The 18,927-nt window shown below is 39.4% G+C and overlaps 1 protein-coding gene across 4 annotated transcripts in view; it reads left to right on the forward strand.

The window, feature by feature from the left end:
• Window positions 1–12,179: 12,179 nt before the first annotated feature.
• TAX1BP1 (Tax1 binding protein 1) overlaps window positions 12,180–18,927 on the forward strand; it is a 79,563-nt gene continuing 72,815 nt past the window's right edge. For 2 of the 4 annotated variants that reach the window (XM_080818604.1, XM_080818606.1), the window contains exons 1-2: window positions 12,180–12,326; window positions 18,231–18,399. In XM_080818604.1, the coding sequence (XP_080674730.1) occupies window positions 18,238–18,399 (162 nt within the window). In that variant the 5' untranslated portion in view covers window positions 12,180–12,326; window positions 18,231–18,237. The remainder of the gene's footprint in view (window positions 12,327–18,230; window positions 18,400–18,927) is intronic. The other 2 variants (XM_080818605.1, XM_080818607.1) reach the window with 1 other exon arrangement.

An 18,927-nucleotide genomic window follows, 5' to 3' on the forward strand; every position in this document is an offset into this window, starting at 1 on the left:
CCCTTATGTTGCATAAAGCTGCCAAAGATCATGCCTTAGATTCACTTAGCCTCTCTTCCTTACAGACAGAGAAAGAGAGGCGCACAAATTCTCAACTAAATGTGTAGAATTATGTGTCTGTGACCACTTGACCTCATGTGAGTAAAGGCACGGATTTTATCACTCTTTCTAGTAATTTCAGGAGTCCTGGCAGCTTTTGCAATCTGTAAATGGTGTAACTTCATTAATTCTAATTAAGGGTCAAAAATGAAAATCAAAAACACACAGAGAGGCTTTTCCTTAATAAGGAATTTTAACAACATGTGACCTTAGCTGTGTGACAAAGACAGTATTTGTACTACAGTCTGAAGTGTTGGACTATTTTGGAGAGTATTAAAAGTGTTCTGAAAAGGAAACTTCTTCATTATTTTTAATGATAAGTTTTTAGTAGGTAGGAGAAATGGGTGAACTGTTTCTGTTCTTTGGTTTTTTAGTTGAAGCAAACTGAATTTAAAAAATCTATGTGCTTACTCTCTTTATAATGAAAATGAAGATTTATAAATCACCCTGAAGATATGATCAATGTAAACAAGCTGGTAATTGAGACATTTTTTGCATTTATATTTTAAATTGTGTGTCTTTATCACATGAGCAGATAATTGCTAAATCTCTACCTTACTTTCTTCGGATCAGACATCCTGTCAATCATTGACTCGGACTATGAGGTAATTTTCTTACAAACTTAAAAACAGCTTTTAATAGACCAAGTAAAGAAGGCTTGTGCTTGTATCACATAAAATCACATGTGTATGCACACACATGCAGAGATGAACAAATATTTTTAAAAATGGGCTAGAACATTTTCACTGAGGTGAGGTAAACACTGCCTTGCAATACAGGTGGATGTTTGAAGAAAGACATAGAGGGGAAAGCATGTCATAGGAATGTACAGATGGGAAAACATGAAACATATTCCAGAAAGCGTGAGTCCAGTTTGGGTTCATAAGAGGAAGTAGCAAGGGTTGAGGATGGAAAGTTAGATTGGAATCAGGCTGTGATATCTTTGACTATTGGGCTGAGAAGTTCATATAGGATCCAGGATGTAGTAGACGATAAATTATATAGATGTGGGCAACCAGCCTCGCTCAGCTCTCCCACTCCGTGATGTGGATCTGAGCCATGGAAATGATTAACTCCTATACTCTGTGTCTATCTGTTCCCTGAACTGGTTTAAAGTGAGACAAACAAACTGTGTATATTTGGAGAAACACAAAGAGCCTGTATCCTTGAGGTCAGGGACCTTGTCCTATTCATATTCATACAACTTACACCAAGCTTGGCACGTGATTACTGCTTAATAACTGTTAGTTCTGATATTTATCTTGTCAGTCATTTGGTAGAAATCTATAAAAGAAAACCCAAGGTCCATATAGACCCCCTTTTTAAAATTACATTTTTTAAATTACAAAAGGACACTGAACAGACATAGCCAAATACAATGTACTGTATTGGCTTGGAAAAAAAAAAATAGGTGCAAAAGGCATTCTGGGGACATTTGGGAAAATTTGAATACGGTCCAGATAAATGAATATTATGGAATTATTACTCATTTTCTCAGGTGCCTACAACTAGCTATCACATGTTCAGCAAAAAAAAATACACACACATACACATATTCACAGGTAAAGAAAATATATGAAAACTTACTACTTGTTGAATCTGGTTGGGTGGTATGCAAGTACTTATCTTTGCTATTCTTTTAACTTTTCTATATGTTTGAAATTGTTTGTAAATAAAGTTAGGAAGGATTTTGTTGTTGTTGTTGTTGTTTTTAAGTAGGCTTCATACTGGGTGTCCAGCCCAATGTGGGGTTTGAATTCATGACCCTGAACTCAAGACCTGAGCTGAGATCACGAGTGGATGCTTACCGGGGCACCTGGGTGGTTCAGTTGATTAAGTGTCTGCCTTCAGCTCAGGTCATGATCACAGGGTCCTGGGATCGAGTTCCTCACCTGGCTCCTTACTCAGGGGGAGCCTGCTTCTCCCATTCCCTGTGCCTCTGGCTTGCAATCTCTCTTTCTGTCAAATAAACAAATAAATAAATAATCTTAAAGAAAAAAAAGAGTTGGTTGCTTACCAACTGGACCACCCAGGTGCCCCACTTAGGAAGGTTTTTATTTTATTTATGTATTTATGTATGTATGTATGTATGTATGTATTTTCTTTTTTAAAGTAAAGAGTGACTTTCTTTTTTTTTTTTTTTTTTTTTTTAAAGATTTTTTATTTATTTATTTGACAGAGATTACAAGTAGACAGAGAGGCAGGCAGAGAGAGAGGGAAGCAGGCTCCCTGCTGAGCAGAGAGCCCGATGCGGGACTTGATCCCAGGACCCTGAGATCATGACCTGAGCCGAAGGCAGCGGCTTAACCCACTGAGCCACCCAGGCGCCCAAGAGTGACTTTCTTTTTAAAGATTTCATTTATTTACTTGAGAGAGAGAGAGAGAAAGCACAAGTTCGGGGAGGGAGAAGGAGAGGAATAAACAGGCTCTCTGCGGAGCAAGGAGTTCTACGCTGGGGGTTCTACCGTAGGACCTTGAGCTCAGGACCTGATCCGAAGTCAGACGTTTAACTGCCTGAGTCACCCAGGCTCCCCAGGAAGGCTTTTAATTTCAAAATAATCTCCATCAGTCAGGGTTCTTAATTTCTAGAAAGAAAACAGCTCTGGTTAATTTAGGGGAAAGGTCTTTATTTGGAAGATCGTGAGTAGTTCACAGATCTTTGGGAAAGCTTGAAAGTCATAAGCCCAACATGCCCTGTGAAGAGCTCCTCACCCTGCCCCCACCAACCTCATAGCTGGTTCTGCTAACCCTCTGACGCTACTGTTACTGCCATGTCTCCCCCTGGAGGCGAACATAGCTACATGACGCTGTTGCCCCTCCGCCGCCAGGGTGGATTCTGTAAGCATCTGACTGGTGTGGCGCATGCTCTGACCGCAGGGGAGTATGGGAAAGCATGTAGCTTGCATTTCAGTTTCTAGAGCGGACGCTTGGTCAGCTTCATAAGGTGGGAGATGCTCCAGAAATAGTAAGGTGGTTCAGATGCTGATTGGCCAGGAACAATCACAAAAGTCAATGCTTCTGCAACTGATACAGAAGTTATAAGTTGAAAGACTAAATAAGAGATGCACAGATTTATTAAGATGGGAGGAGACATGGACCTGAGCTGGAATATGGAGAGGGATGCAAGGAAGGGATGAATGTGGGAAACAGAAAATAAAATGCACAGGATTTGGTGACTGATTTCATATATAGTAGAGGAAGTAAAGCAGAGTTGTTGAGCAAATCTCTCAGATCCTGGCTGGACAGACTGGGTCACTGACGAAGCCATTCACCAAGGTGATAGGCTAAGGAGCCTCCATTTGCCTCACCAGAGCTCTTCTCCACCCTTTACCCCACTGCTTTGTGTCCCCAGGAAGCTGACGTCTGTCGACTGAGTCAGCTGGGCGCCTTTGACCTCTGACTTCAGGTTGGATTGGCCAGTGGGTGGTAACAGCAAGAGATCACGGTGTGATGGCCATGGGTGTGGCCACAGCTTCTGTCAGGCAGTCCTTTCTCCACGTGCAATTAACACCTTCCCCAGCGCCTCTAGGCCTCGTGGGGATAACTTTCCCCTCTGCTGCTGGAGATCCTTACTGAATCTCTCAAACTCTTCACTAAACTCTCTTCCAACTTCTTTCGTGTGTTATCTGTTTCCTTGCCAGGATGTGAGTCTATGATGTTCGTGTGACACACAAGTGGCAATGTGGACATAGGGTTGATGTCAGGAGGAAAGCCTGGGCTGGAGACCTAGTATTGATTAACACCAGCATGAGACTATTTGGCAGTTGAAAATATGTAATAGTAATAGGAAAGATTTTAAAACTGAAGGTACAGAAAGCTGGACTCTGAGGAAGATCGGTATCTAAGGAGGCAACTACAAAATGAGAAGCGTGCAGATGAAATTGAGAAAAAGTATTCTGAGAAACAGAAGAAAGACTAGGTTGCAATTGCATCACAGAGGGGTGGTAGGAAAAAAGTTTCAGGAAGGAAGGAGTAGACAACAATATCAACAACATTTGTGGGGTAAGTTCTTAGAACTGAAAATTTGGTTAGGAAATCTGAGGGTTATTGATGACCTTACCATAGGACCTTTCAGTGGATTGGTGGGTGTGAGCATGGCCAAGGTGAGGAATAAATGGTCAGTGAAGAAGTCGGGATGCAAGGTTACTGAACATGTAGAGTATGTGACTCAAGTCTGTAAAAAAAAATTTTTTTTTTTTTTGTTGGTGTAGTCTACCAATTCAATTTCTATTTTGGGTCCCTCAATTCCAGTTTTGTTAGGATTTTGGAATATTACTCAGTACTAAGATGGGGCAGGGGATATTTGGAGACCTAGGCTGGTTAGACAGGTTGAATTGTTTTGTCCATCTTGAGGTACCCTTCCTTCCACCCCCAGATCAATCTATTTTTAGAATTGGGGAAGAGGATGCTATCTATTCTCCTTCCACTTTTATTTCCCTGTCTCTGGCTTCTTTTCAAGCCATTTTCTCTGTATCCGAAATCCTCTCCCTGTTTGGTGGTTTGAGACTTTGGAGACAGGTGCCAGAAAGATTTTCCTTCTATACCCCTTCCCCTATGGCAACCAATCTATGGATTTGATAGTGGGCAAGGTTTAGGAAAATGACAAGATATAGAAGGGGGAAATACTGAAAAATTAGGTTAATATCTCAAATATATTGTCTTGTCATATAGATTGTTATTTAAAGAATATAAGTTGAGAAGGGAAGAGGAAAAATAGCATGATAGTTGGATAGGGGGTAAAAAAAATAGTTCTCCTGGATGATAGCAATTGTGATCTTAAAAAGTACAAGAAGGGTCCCTTCTCTACAAAGATTTCCCCCACAGATGCATGTAAACCTACAATGACAGGTTCATTGCTTCATGCTCACAGTCTTATTTTGAGATCCTCGTACTTGCATTAAGTCCCTCATAGGGGTTAATATTGAGCCTAAGCTTCTTTTGTTCCCCTGTACAAGACTGCTTGTTGCCTGAAGAGTAGGGGTTGTTGAACCTGAGAAAGAGTACCTGAACAGGAGGGAAAAGTGTAGAAAATGAAGGATTCAAGAAGAGGAATTTTATCTACTCTCAGCTTCTTAGAACTTGCTGTATTATACTAAACAACCTCAAAAGTCAATTTTCACAATTAACCAATAGAATGTACTATAAATCACTTTCTAAAGACACTCAACATAAGTAATAATTTCATTTTTCCCTTTGTCCTCATGGCAGGATCAGCATAGCTATGGTCTCTTCTGGGAATAAAGGCATTTCTTTCATCTAGAAAACCCAATGCTAAATGGCAATAAATCATTGCTCATTGAATTCTACAACCTAAACTATGTGTTACAGAAGTAATTCTAGCCCCTATGCATCATAATTAACATCAAATAGTAGTACAAGATTGCAGAACAACAAAAAAACATGGCAATAACCTGAGCTGGCCAGAACTAAATTAATTCACTAAGCAATTACTTAAGGGGAAGAAGGAAAAATAATCAAGACAGGTTCAACCTATGAAGCTAAGGGAAGGGGCATAGTGGTTGTTATCAGTCTGGGTCCAGTTAATGAGAGAACTACGCAGTGATTTGAACAGGGAACGCTTAATGGAAAGAATTCCTAGCTATAAAAAGGGATTGGAGTAACCAGCCTAGTAAGGAGTAAAGGGAACTCAAAAGACTGTAAGAATCGCAGATATAAGGAACAGATATTATCCCCATGGCTGAGACACATGCCTGAGCAAGAGATCTAGACCTTGGAGAGGTCATAACTATGAGTCACTGAAGGAAATAATCCCACAAAGAAGTACCTGAGTTGAGGGGTGCCTGGGTGGCTCAGTTAAGTGTCTGCCTTCGGCTCAGGACATGATCCCAGGGTCCTGGGATGGAGTCATACATTGGGCTCCCGGCTCAGTGGGGCATCTGCTTCACCCTCTGCCCCTCCCCCACTTTCTCCCTCTCTCAAATAAATAAATAAAATCTTGAAAAAGAAGAAGAAGAAGTAGTAGTAGTAGTAGTAGTAGTACCCGAGTTGTTGAGTTAGTGGAACTTGCTGGAAATCTACCTTCTGGAACTTGCTAGACAGCCACTATGTGGATCTTGCTAGAAATCTGCCCTCCAGGGTTTTAGAGAAAGGTATTCATAGAGAAGTATCTACACAGCAGGCACTCTGCCACAAAACTACTTAGAAGGGAACATTGGGGGTAAAGCTGCTGGGTGCTGGGGCTGCTAGCTACCATGCAGTGGAATCAGCAACTAAGAAACCCCATACACTGCAGGAGGTAGATGCTTGGAAACCTGCACTAGCTGGACACTGGAGAAGTCATATGCACTGCAGGAATCTGTTGAATGAGTAGACAGGAACCAGGAATCAGAATTTTTCTCTACTCCAGTTCTCTACTCCACTTTCTGCTGACCATGCTTAATATTGCACCAGCTGGAAGAGAAAACGTTAAATTTAAGGGACCTAGGTGAATTTTCACAAAGCAGGCAAAAATGGGCGAATTTAGGACTGGTTACTGCCATGACAATAATCTACAAATTCTTTCCCCCCATTCCTAATTTTAAGCTCCTTAAAAATATTTCAATGTTTTATGAGTAGGATGGGTATCAACCCAAGTAATGATCAAACTCCCCAATTTGGATAAAATTCAAATTCTTTTGCACGGATCTCTTGAGTCCCAGGCAAATCATGAGATGTGTCAGAAACCACGTTAGCATCCATGGTGTGTGCATGGATATGAAGATGGATTTGCCTATTGAGAGCACATTATGTACATTATGGTATTAATATAACCTGTTTTGGTGTGATGGGGCAGCATGCAGAAGGAAGTGGGGTAAGAGAGTGGGAAATGGCAGAGTAGAATGTAGATAATTCTTTTTAATAATGAGAAGTTTGGCTGTGAAGGTGAAGACAAAAGGCAATAGCAGTTGAAGAGAAATATGGAGCTGGGAATTTTTTTTTGGTAAAGATTTATTTTTTCAAATAATCTCTATACTCAATATGGGGCCTGAACTCATGACCCTGAGACCAAGAGTAGCATGCTGTACCAACAAAGCCAGCCAGGCACCCCTGGAGCCTGGAAATATTTAAAAAATTAAATAGAAGAGACTTGAGCCAGTGGAAAAGACAATGGGAAGGATCCAGTGGAAATGGAAGGTTTGAATGTAAGAGAGAAGAGTTCCTGAGAAGGCAGGATGAGATGGGATCTGAAAAAATAAAAACATCCTTCAACCTAAAATTTTGATTCAGCTTTTATTAAAATTTAAAAGTTCAGAAGATTATCTTAATAACATTTTCTTAAAATAACTTTTATGGGGACACCTGCCTGACTCAGTAAGTAGAGCATGCGCCTCTTGATCTCAAGGTGGTGAGTTTGAACCTCACGCTGGGAGTAGAGATTAGTTAAAAAAAATAACTTTTATTAACTTTAATTACCACTGATATGCAAGTGATCCAAAAAATTAAGGTATGTAATTTAAAACACTGAGAAGAAACCTTCCTGACCTAAGTATCTTAAGAATTCAAAGTACCGTGCTGGTGTTAACTCCTCTCAGTAAGCTAAGGAAGAGAGATGAGACTATTTACATTCCAGTGACTTCTCGATTGCACAAAGAACAAAGAACACTGTTCGGGGCCAGCTGGGGCAAAGGTCTTACTAAAGTATAAATCTCTAAAGTCTCTATTTCTTAATATCGTAAATTACATCGTTCTTCTCTTTATACTACAAGAAACTTCCCAAGACATTCAATTTTATTTGTTTAATTTTTTATTGTTAATTTTTTTATGATAAATGCTTTTATTTTATTTGCTGAAAGACAATGTACATGCTACATTGTACATAATTTTGTCTGAAACTTTAACAATAAATTGATCTCTCAGCTTCACTTGTTACACAGAAACTCTGAAGACTCTACATTTCTAGAAAATAAATTCTAAATATAATAATTTACAAAATAATTGTTAAGAAATTTTGAGAACGATAATGCTATAAAAGTTATAATGTTATACCTAAAAAATGCTAAGGTAGTTTTAGGTGCTTAGCTTAATTTTTGAAGTTGTGTGTTTTTTTAAAAATATGTATGTATGTTATATATTTATTGAGATATAGTTGACATGCAATGTTACATTAGTTTTAGGTATACAGCATAGTACATAGTACATAGTATGTGAACTTTGACAAGTTTATACATTATGCTATGCTTACAAGCATTGCCACCATCTGTCACCATAGAAATCTATTACAGTACCATTGACTACATTCCTTATGCTGTACCTTTCATCCTGGAGACTTATTCACTCTATAACTGTATCTCCCACTTCCTTTCACCCATTTTGTTCATTCTCCCACCCAAGCTCCTTTGACAACCATCAGTTTGTTCTCTGTGTTTATGTGTCTGTTTCTTTTTGCTTATTACTTTTGTTGGTGAGGTTTTTTTTAGATTCCACCTATAAGCAAAATCATATGTTATTTGTTTTTCTCTGGCTTATTTCAGTTGGCACAATATCCTCTAGGTTCATCCATGTTGTCACAAATGTCAAGCTCTCACCCTTTTTGATGGCTGAGTAATATCCCAGTGTGTGTGTGTGTGTGTATGTGTGTGTGTATGCATGCCACATCTTCCTCATTCATTCATCTATCAATTGACACTTAAGTCCCAAAACACTTAGTTCTAATGTCAAAGTTTTTGCTTAGTATTCCCAGACATAACCTTTAGTTGTAAAGCATATGATGATTACAGAGTCTGTAACATAATTGTTCTAGGACACTGCACTTATTCTACAAGATAGAAAATCAAAGTATTGTATGGGGTATTGGATATAATGTTAATGACATGAGAGTGCATGGACTCAGAGTTGGATAATAAGGTTAGTATTAAAAGGAGAAAGCCAAATGGTTTAGAGATCCTGATGAGTTTGAGAAATAGTTATAGTGGGCACATTTGAATAAGGAAGTTAGAAGAATAGAAGGTTGTTGTCAAAGAGCAGAATGCTTAATTTTTTTTTAAGATTTTTTTTGTTTGACAGTGAGAGACCACAAGAGAGGGAATACAAGCGGGCGGAGTGGGAGAGGGAGAAGCAGACTCTCCACTGAGCAGGGAGCCTGATGCAGGGCTCAATCCCAGGACCCTGGGATCATGACCTGAGCTGAAGGCAGATGCTTAACAACTGAGCCACCCAGGTGCCCCCAGAATGCTTAATTTTAAAGCTGAAGCAGTTATGGGTGGTGACAAGGTCCAAGGTATGAGCATGGAAATAGGTATATGTAGTGGAGTGGAAGACATTATTTGAGATGAGGGGGTTCAAGAAATTAGAAGGCCAACACGGTGGCCTTCTAATTTTAATCTCATCCAAGGAGATACTGACGGCTTGGAAAGGAGAGGAAGATGTTTAATGGAGAGGAAGGTGTTTAACTTTAACCCACATTCCCCTGCAAAATGGGGTGATACCTTACAGAGTTGCTGTGAGGAGGGCTGGCAGTCTAAGTATCTGGCAGTGTTTGGCATGCACTGTGTACTCCACAGGTGGGGATTACTTTTTGTTAAGGATCTTCTCCCTACCAGAGTCCTTTGCCCAAGCTCTTACATCCTGACTGCGAGTCTTCTTCCTTCCATCTCTTCATCAAAACGCTGCTTAATTTTAACAGAATAGGCCTACCTCCTTAAAAAAAAGTATACTGCTCACATAAGCCTATACTGAGTTCTCCCATCTCTGAATATCTTATTTTATACTTTATTTTTATAGTGTATTTTATATTTTAGTCACCCATATCCTAATAGATTCATTTATTTTCTTCCCTTTGTTATCCTAAGTTCTTCTAATAGAGAAATGGTGTCTTTTAGGTATTTGCTCAGTCAAAACATGGGATAGATGGTATGTGATAGATTAGTAGAACTATCTGGAAACTACTTGGAATTGTAATTGTTCCAGAAATAGCATGGGATGCTGGGGGATTTACTTTCCAATAGGTCTTTGAACAGGTCTACAATCCCTTATTCACTATTTTGAAATCCAAAAAACGTTGAAAATAAAGTATTTTCTTAACACTTGGTGGCAGAACCTATCTTGACCTGAACTCATTTGTCTGTAAAACTTGACCTGAATCCATGGTAACAAAGTGGCAAATCCTTATCTGAAAAACCTGATCTGAACTAAAATAAGACTGTATGCTTTGTTTATCCCACTTAGTAGTGTGATAGTCATAATGTTTCTTAAAAAATGTTAACTTGATTATGAAGTGCTGCTATAGACCTCGTGGGATGTCATGTAATATAAAGTAAGTATACTTTTTCTAAAGTCTAAAAAATTCTTAATTCTGAATTCCATCTGGCCCAAAGTTTCTATGTGTAGATCCATATCCTTCATGGCCCTAGTACACTGCTATACATACAAAGGGCAAATTTTTAAAAATTCAATTAAATACTGAAAGGGTATATATTTATCCTGCTGGGAGCAACATTGTCTAAAAATTCAAGGGATCATTGCTAAATGGATTAAAGCAAGTAAAAGTTCCTAAACAAATATCTTGATGGGAAAAATAAGGTCTGAAATTCAAGATATTATCAAAAATAACAAAATACTTTCCAATTATGGCTTTATTAAGCATATTGTTCTTCTGGTTTCATTAATTGAAAATTGGTGGCAACTGGAGATTTATTACATGTAAATAAATAACGTGGTTAAACATACTGAATGACACTTCTGAAAAATTGTGCTTATAAAGTTCACTACTATATTTACATTTCATTTTTTTTTTAAAGATTTTATTGATTTGACAGACAGAGATCACAAGTAGGCAGAGAGTTAGGCCGAGAGAGAGGAGGAAGCAGGCTCCCCGCTGAGCAGAGAGCCCTCTGCGGGCGCTCAATCCCAGGACCCTGGGATCATGACCTGAGCCAAAGGCAGAGGCTTTAACCCACTGAGCCACCCAGGCGCCCCTATATTTACATTTCTTAAGGGACACAGATATTTCCACTACAAGTAGACTGCTATAGTAACATTAGTGATTCCTGATATTATCATACTATTTTCATCATCTGTAAAATAAGGAGGTTGGTAGTAAATGAGCTCTAAAGTTCTTTTAAAATTCTACCATCAAGTATGCTATACAGAACAAAAAGCTCAAAGATTTCAATATACAGGAAACAAATCAGCAAGCACTGAGGACCTGTATTACCATAGGATTATAATCTTAACTATGGGAAGTAAACATCTAAGTATATGAGATTGTGTATGTTCTGTATTTAGAGCGATAATGTGATCTAATTATCCTTTCTCTACTGGGGATATTGAAGATTCTATAAGCGTTTTTTTTTTTTCCTCTAAGGGTTTTATAGAAAAACAGGAATATGATGCATTAGAACCGAATACACTTGATTCCGTGAACTCGGGATGCCATCTGAATGCCTACTATGGGAAGGTAAGACACATCACAGTCCAAATTGATATTAGAAAATATAGTTGAACAGAGAACATAGGACAAAATTCACACACACAAAAGAATACAGATAATAAAAGCAGGTAATCCATAGAAGTGCGGGCAGAAAGAGGCCACGCTGGAGCAAGAGCAAATAGAATCATAGAGCTCTGGATCTGAAACGCTCCTAGAACGGAGGTCTTCCATGGAGGGAACAAAATCTCAAACAAAAACAGGCCTGGACCAGGAGCTGGGAAAGAGCCTTGGGAGTTAGGGGTTGCATCCATAACCATGTGGTCGCTCCTTTACTTCTACCGTTTCCCTACTTCTTGATCTATAAAATAAATGGATTCACTTAGTTCTTAAGATCCAGGAAATGACACAGTAATAGTCCATATATCTTTGGGCTACCGTTTCAACCTAACTTAAGTTACCTAATTTTCCGGTTAAAGTAAAAAATAAAAAATGAAAAATGGAAACCCAAACAGACCCTGCTTGACTAGGTCTGTGACGAATGACCGCGACGCCAAAGAGGAGGTAAAAGGCCGGCCTGGACTTGATCGGCTCCGCCCGCCAGGAAGGTGAAAAGCCGCAGGGGCGGAGGCTGTGCGTCCCCTGATAGGCCCGGCCCACCCCTCACGGTGACTGCGGCAACGGCGACGGAAGGGGCGGTCCCGAAGCCGGAAGTGACGTAACGCCGGCTTTTTGGCCCTGAGGGGAGGTGGAGCTGGTCGGTGGAGGGAGGTTGTGGTGGCGGAAGAGGTTCGGCGGCTGATGGCGGCGCAAGCTCGGAAGGCTCTCTAACGTTCCGTCTGTCCCGGAGTCCCCCCCCAGGGTAAGCGCCTTCCCCGGCTGGCTGTAGCACCTTTTGCGGGGCAGTCTCCAACTGGAGCTCTTTGGGGGTTCGTGATACGCTCCTCAGCAGTTAGAGTCTAGGGGCCTGGCCGGTCTCGGGAATGAATCTCTGGTGACGATGCACCCAAATGACGATGCTTTTCTTCTCGAGGACAAACTTTTCCTCTTGGACTACGATTGTGACGGGGGTGTGGACAACTTCGGTTAGGAGTAGGGCTGGGAAAAACAACGGGTGGCCGCCCCACCCGGCGGGGAGGCCCCGGGATAGGCCTTCGCTATTTGGGGGAGCCGTGTGGAACTTGGGCACTTTGGCGGGGGCGAGTGACGCGGGGGACCCCTGAAGAAGGACCTGTCTTGCCGGAGGTCCAATTCTAGGGTGTGTTTTGAGGGCATTGTGTGTGCTGCCGGCGTGGGCTAGCTTGGGAAAACAGGTCGAGTCCGAGACTTGGGTTTGCCCGGGCGGAGTGAAACCCAGGTGTTTTGGTTTGTGTCTCCAGTGGAGAAAGAGGCGGGGACTCAGTGCACCGCCCACGTTTGGGGGCCGGGGGCGGAGTTAGCTGTTGGGGCCGGTTGGCGTACTTCACCTGGGCTACAGGTCTAGCTGACGCTTTTCTTGGTCTGTTTCTAGATGGCTCTTGCGCGTAGTGTTCGGAGGGATCTTAAGAGTCAACGTCTTCTTTGCTTAGGCAACTTTTCTTGATTTCACAACTCTCCTACCCCCCCCCCCCGCCCGCCCCCAGCACCCGGCAGGTCGGCAGTTGTGGGCTATTCCCGACCAGCGCTCATCGCCTCGGGCAATCTTTGCTTGGGATGGGTGGGGTTCGGGTTGTGTGTGACTGTTGATACACTAGATTATCTTTTCTATAATAGTTTTGTTTGGAAAACACTGTGGCAGATGACTTTCTACATATGTTACGTTTTAGGCATCACAGCTTAGTTACGAATTGCTGTCATGAACGAGGATTTAGATGGGAAAGTATAATTTTTCAACTCTTCTTTACGCTCATTGTAAAATTTCTACAGACTGAGAGCGGAGTAAGCACTAATTATAATTTTGGTGCTCAGTTCCAAAGCATCTGAAGAGATTTTTGAATAACCTGTTAATAGAAGAGTGGGCTGATTGTCCCTCAAAGCACAATTCAGGTATAGAGAAGGGGCTGAGGCCAAGCCTTTGTTCTGTTCTTATCAAGAGTAGGCTCCATCTCTTGAAAAATTACTTGATAACGTGAGAAATGACTTGTTAGGTCTTTTATTTTTTTACTTGATTTTTTTTTTTTTTGCAGCTTTAGAGGACATCCTAACGTAGTTTTTCTTCTCATATTCTTAAGTTGCATACCTCTATGGTAATGGCTGCAGCCATTTATTTTTTTTTTAACAGTTCCACGTCTTTTTTTTTTTTTAAGATTTTATTTATTTATTTGACAGAAATCACAAGTAGGCAGAGAGGCAGGCAGAGAGAGAGGAAGGGTAGCAGGTTCCCTGCAGAGCAGAGAGCCCAATGTGGGGCTCGATCCCAGGACCCTGAGATCATGACCTGAGCCAAAGGCAGAGGCTTTAACCCACTGAGCCACCCAGGCGCCCCAGCTGCAGCCATTTTATGTTAACTATGAAATGTCCTAATGATGCTCGTGTACTTCTTTGGGGGAATATTTGGGGAATACATACGTGAAGTTCATTGGATTTTATTCTTTTGGAATTTTGACACTAAGTAAAATTTTGGCTTCTCTGGCTTTTTAAAATGTTTTTTTGGCCCAAATAAACCCCTACAAAAAGAGAAAAATTCCCTCTTTGTATGGGCCAAGTTACAGCTTTTTAGAAACCATTTAAAACAATCTATAGAGTAAATAAAAGTATAAGGAACACTGGGGTAGAGTGTCGAGGCACTCAGTTGTGAAGAATTCTAGAGACAGGGATGTTTTTAAGAGTGCAAATTAACAGATCGTTGGCTTTGCCTCTGCCTCCCAGAAGGATTGCAGATAACATTTTTCTGCTCTATAAACCAGCTGATAGTCTTTGAGTTAAAGTATGAATGATTGAAAACCATTAGAGTGTCTAACAGTTTTTCCTTCAGATATTTGTGTGTCTTATGGGACTGAAGTTTAGAGATAATTTTAAAAGTTCATGTACTTTTTACTGAAGATTTAAAAAAACTTTTTGCTAAGTTTGCCATCCACTATATGTAATGTGTTCCTGTTGTGGTATGTCATACTTGGAGTTTTTATTACTAACTTTACTTATATACATACACAAAAGGAGAACAAATAGTAAAAGGAACTACCATTTTACTAATCTTGTTTTATTACCTCCCCCAGTACATTTTTCCCTTGGGAGTTATTTATTTAATTAATTTAATTTATTTATTTGACAGAGATCTAGCTAGAGAGGGAACACAAGCAGGGGGAGTGGGAGAGGGAGAAGCAGGCTCCCCACCATAGGGAGCCTGATGTGTGGGGCTGGGATCATGACCTGAGCCTAAGGTAGCTGCTTAATGGCTGAGCCACCCAGGCACCCCCCTGGGAGTTTTTAAAGCAATCCTGGACATCAGGATATTTCTTATGATTAGTTATCTTTGACTTTATAAGGACTTTGAAAGAAAAAAAAAATTCACCAGAGTCATATACACTGAACAAAATTAGTATATATATTTTCTAGTTTAGTTAACTAAGGTTTACATTTTTGGGCTGGTCCAGTGAAATTGAGTATCGGAAGCCACTGAAAAAATACTACCACAAAAGCCAGTTTGGGGCTTGAAAATGTTCCTGAAGGAGGAAATGAAGATAACATGCTTCCACCTTCCTCATGCCCCCTACCCCATTTATTTTATTTACTTAACTAAGTGCCAGCTGCACATTATTTATATTTTCTTTAGGTAGATGAATCCCCCAAATAACAAAATTGGGATTTTAGACCAAAGATTTTATTGTATAAAGTTTACAGTGTAGCACATGCAAAGGAATTCTAGACATGTTGGACCTTTGGGGAGATATAGTAGTAAACATGGAAGAGGGCACTGCAGGTATCATGTATATGCATTTCAGACTGTTTCTCAGCTGAATGTGTTTGGTTCTTTAATTCTTGAGTGGAAAATTTTTGCTTAGCCTTGGCTTGCGTCTTAATGTACCCATGTTTCTGGAGCTGTACTTTAGAGAATGGGAAGCAAAATTTGGTATAGTACAGCTGCTTCCACTTCCCTTTGTGTGTGAGGGGCTATATTTTTTCTTCAGCTGAGGTGCAGTTTGTTCTTAGGGTGTTAGTGAAGCTACACTTACCAAGCATTACCACAAGGTGATGCAGTGACTTTGTATATTACTTCCCCACTGGGCTGTTTGTGTTTTGTGTGTGTGTGTGTGTGTGTGTACGTACACACATGGATAGTGTATAAATGTCTGAATCATCTTGATAAATTGCCAGTTTCAGTGAATTTCAGCATTTTTACGTTTATCCATCTTTTCATTCATTTTATTTCTTTATCTGTGTGAGCAGTAAAACAGGATTATATGGGAAATTTTGTTTTACTATTTAAAATGGGTTGATTCATGTGGTAATTACATTGAGATTACATTTACCCTTGTTAGCTTTTTATGACAAAGATATATTGGAATTTAATTTTTTTAAAAGATTTTATTTATTTATTTGACACACAGAGAGAGGAATCATAAGTAGGCAGAGAGGCAGGCAGAGAGAGAGGGGGAAGCAGGCTCTCCGCTGAGCAGAGAGCCCGATGCGGGACTCGATCCCAGGACCCTGAGATCATGACCTGAGCCAAAGGCAGAGGCTTAACCCACTGAGCCACCCAGGAGCCCTGGAATTTAATTTTTAAAAAAGTTTAAAACTAATAGTGAGAGTGGAATTACTTGGAAAACATTTCTGTAGTTAAAATTGCACTGAAATTTTTAAAAAGGTTGGAGTGTTGGAGAGAGATTAATAAAGGTTAGTAGGATCACAAATTTATAGTATACTTAAGATTTTTACTCTTGAATATATTTAAAGTCTGATGAAGGGTGTTCTTTTAAAAACCTGAATTTTGGGGGGAAGCCTTAAAAATGAAATTTTATGTTAATATGTTTATTTGAAATGAAAATGTGTTTATATGTACTGGCAAACAGGTTAAAAGTTAGTCTTCACATGTATCCCTCATGAATAAATACTATTAACTGTAGTTTTTAGTCCTTTTTGATAGCATTTATAAGCATACACACATACACGCGCGCACACACACACACACACACACACAAATACATACCTTCCTGTATACCTTCCTGCTATTTTTCTACTTAAAATTTCAGTGAGGTAAAAATGTAAGGTAGGATTGTGGATTTTTAAAACATTGTGTAGGTGAGGTTAAACAAAAGTTTAAACTTCACTGCTTAAAACATAATTACAGTTTAAGAAACATGTTAAGTTGTAAGAAAAAGTTTCATTCTTAAATTACTTTTAATTAAAAACATTGGCAACTCATTCTAAGCTAGCCTTATTTTCTCCTTACTAAATGTTTTCCTAGAGAAACCTAAATCATTTTCTTTGTGGAAAAAAATTCCTCATTCACTTGCCTCAGTTTTGGTAGTTGTATCTGCTTGAGGTTGGTTTCATTGATTTTAGCTATAGTTTCTCTTAACTGGTATAACCATTAGTAAACAGGTTTTCAAACCTGGAATCAGTCCATTATTTTTTCCTTCTTTATGAAGGCATTGACTTGAAAAGAGATTATCATCAGTGACCTTATTAGCACATGACATCCCTCTGAGCTGAAATTAGCTCAGACGATTCAAAGAAAGTAATAAAACTCTTTATTTTAGGCAGAGTTCTCAGTGTTTCTAAGTAAGGGCTACCTCTTCATTTTATTGAAGACTTCGGCATGGTAGTGACAATTAAATCCTTCTGTGAAATAGGGCTGCTGGTAATTAAGCCATTTTGTTAGTGCAGAGATGCAGGAGCATTGCTCCTGAATGCACTCTCCTTTCCTTGGAATCCTGGCTGAGCTCAGGTTGGGGAGAGGCTAGCAGACAACCAGGCTGGTATTCTACCACAGTGGCTTCCAGGTTCACCATTGATAGTCTCTTTATGAGATGTCCAGTATATTGTTTGAGTAAAGCAGTACTTGAATAGAAGCAGAGAAGACACAAGAAGAAAAGTGGATATTTTCTGAAGTGTTTATTATTTTGAAACTCTTAAAAAATTTGCCTCAGTATTCAAACAGGTCAGCAAAAGAAACATTGTGAAAGCATGTTGTCCTAGATCTTCTAAGCAGTAAAGGCTTTCTTAATAGTTAAAATATGAGCAGAGACTAATTGCCGTGCTTGCCCCGTAGAGACTTTATTGGTTTGTGAAGTAAAATAGATTAATTTGGTTAGCAAAAATCTTACCCCGGTTTTCCCATCACAGAGATTTTTGTGATGACTTAAAGCAAGTACCATAGGGACATTGTCATCGTTTTTTATGTGTAGTGTAGAATCAGTAATAATTGTACTGAGTCTTTGATACTGTATAGATAGCTTTTTTGAGTAAATCTCAGTTGTATCCTTTATTCTCAAAAGTAGAGCACAAAATACGGAAAACATTTGTGTCTTGCAGATTTTTGTTTAGATTTAATTATTTGGAGACTACAGGTGTGAGCCTAGTTGGGGAGGGGCAGAGGGGAGAGAGGATCTTGGTTTTTAAATTTTTTAATCCCCATGTGACTTTCTGAGCCATTTTGGAAATTGTTATTTCCCAGTTTGTATTTTTATATTTAATCATGTTTTTAAGGAGGAGTTACAAGTATGTATCTTAATAATTATGGCATACAGGTGCTCATGTAATTTGCATTCAGGGTTATGTATTTTCTGAAGGTGTAAGTTTTTTGGTAGTTGGTATCATTCAACTTGTATATGTTTGCTTGTTTCAGATTCACAATGACATCCTTTCAAGAAGTCCCCTTGCAGACTTCCAACTTTGCCCATGTCATCTTTCAAAATGTGGCCAAGAGTTATCTTCCTAATGCACACCTGGAATGTCATTACACCTTAACTCCATATATCCATCCACATCCAAAAGATTGGGTTGGTATATTCAAGGTGAGAACCTTTTTTTTTTGGCATATTTCTTCCACGTAGGTACTGTTTTCTTTTTAAGCAGGTTGATAAGTAGCTTGTATTAGTCTTGTCTTTACTCTGCATTAAGGGCCCTTTTTATGTTTGTAAACTTAAATGTTTTGTAAACATGAAATATTTAACAGTGCTGGCCAGTATACAACAAATATTGAGAACTTCAGTTCACCAGGCTTGGCACCTCTTTGATCAAAAGATCTGTCACTCAAGGTCTGTGAAACCTTTCTTGGGACCTTTTTTTTCCTTCCATTTTCTCCATTCCTTACTTGAAAAAAGATCTTTTCCTTTGAGTTGCTTTATCATTGTCTCTTCAGTCATTTGTAATTTTATACAGCGCTACAGCCATGTTATTCTTTTGTTGTCCTACATTGCTTAAATATTACTTATGCTTTCATAAGAGTATTCTATTTTACATGACTAAATTGTAAGCTTTCTGATGGCAGGAATCCCAGTTCTTATATTTGGCTGGTCATTTTGTATAATATTTGCCTGAGA

The sequence above is a fragment of the Martes martes genome, assembly GCF_963455335.1.
Source record: "Martes martes genome assembly, chromosome: 11".
In the NCBI taxonomy this organism is placed as follows: Eukaryota; Metazoa; Chordata; class Mammalia; order Carnivora; family Mustelidae; genus Martes; species Martes martes.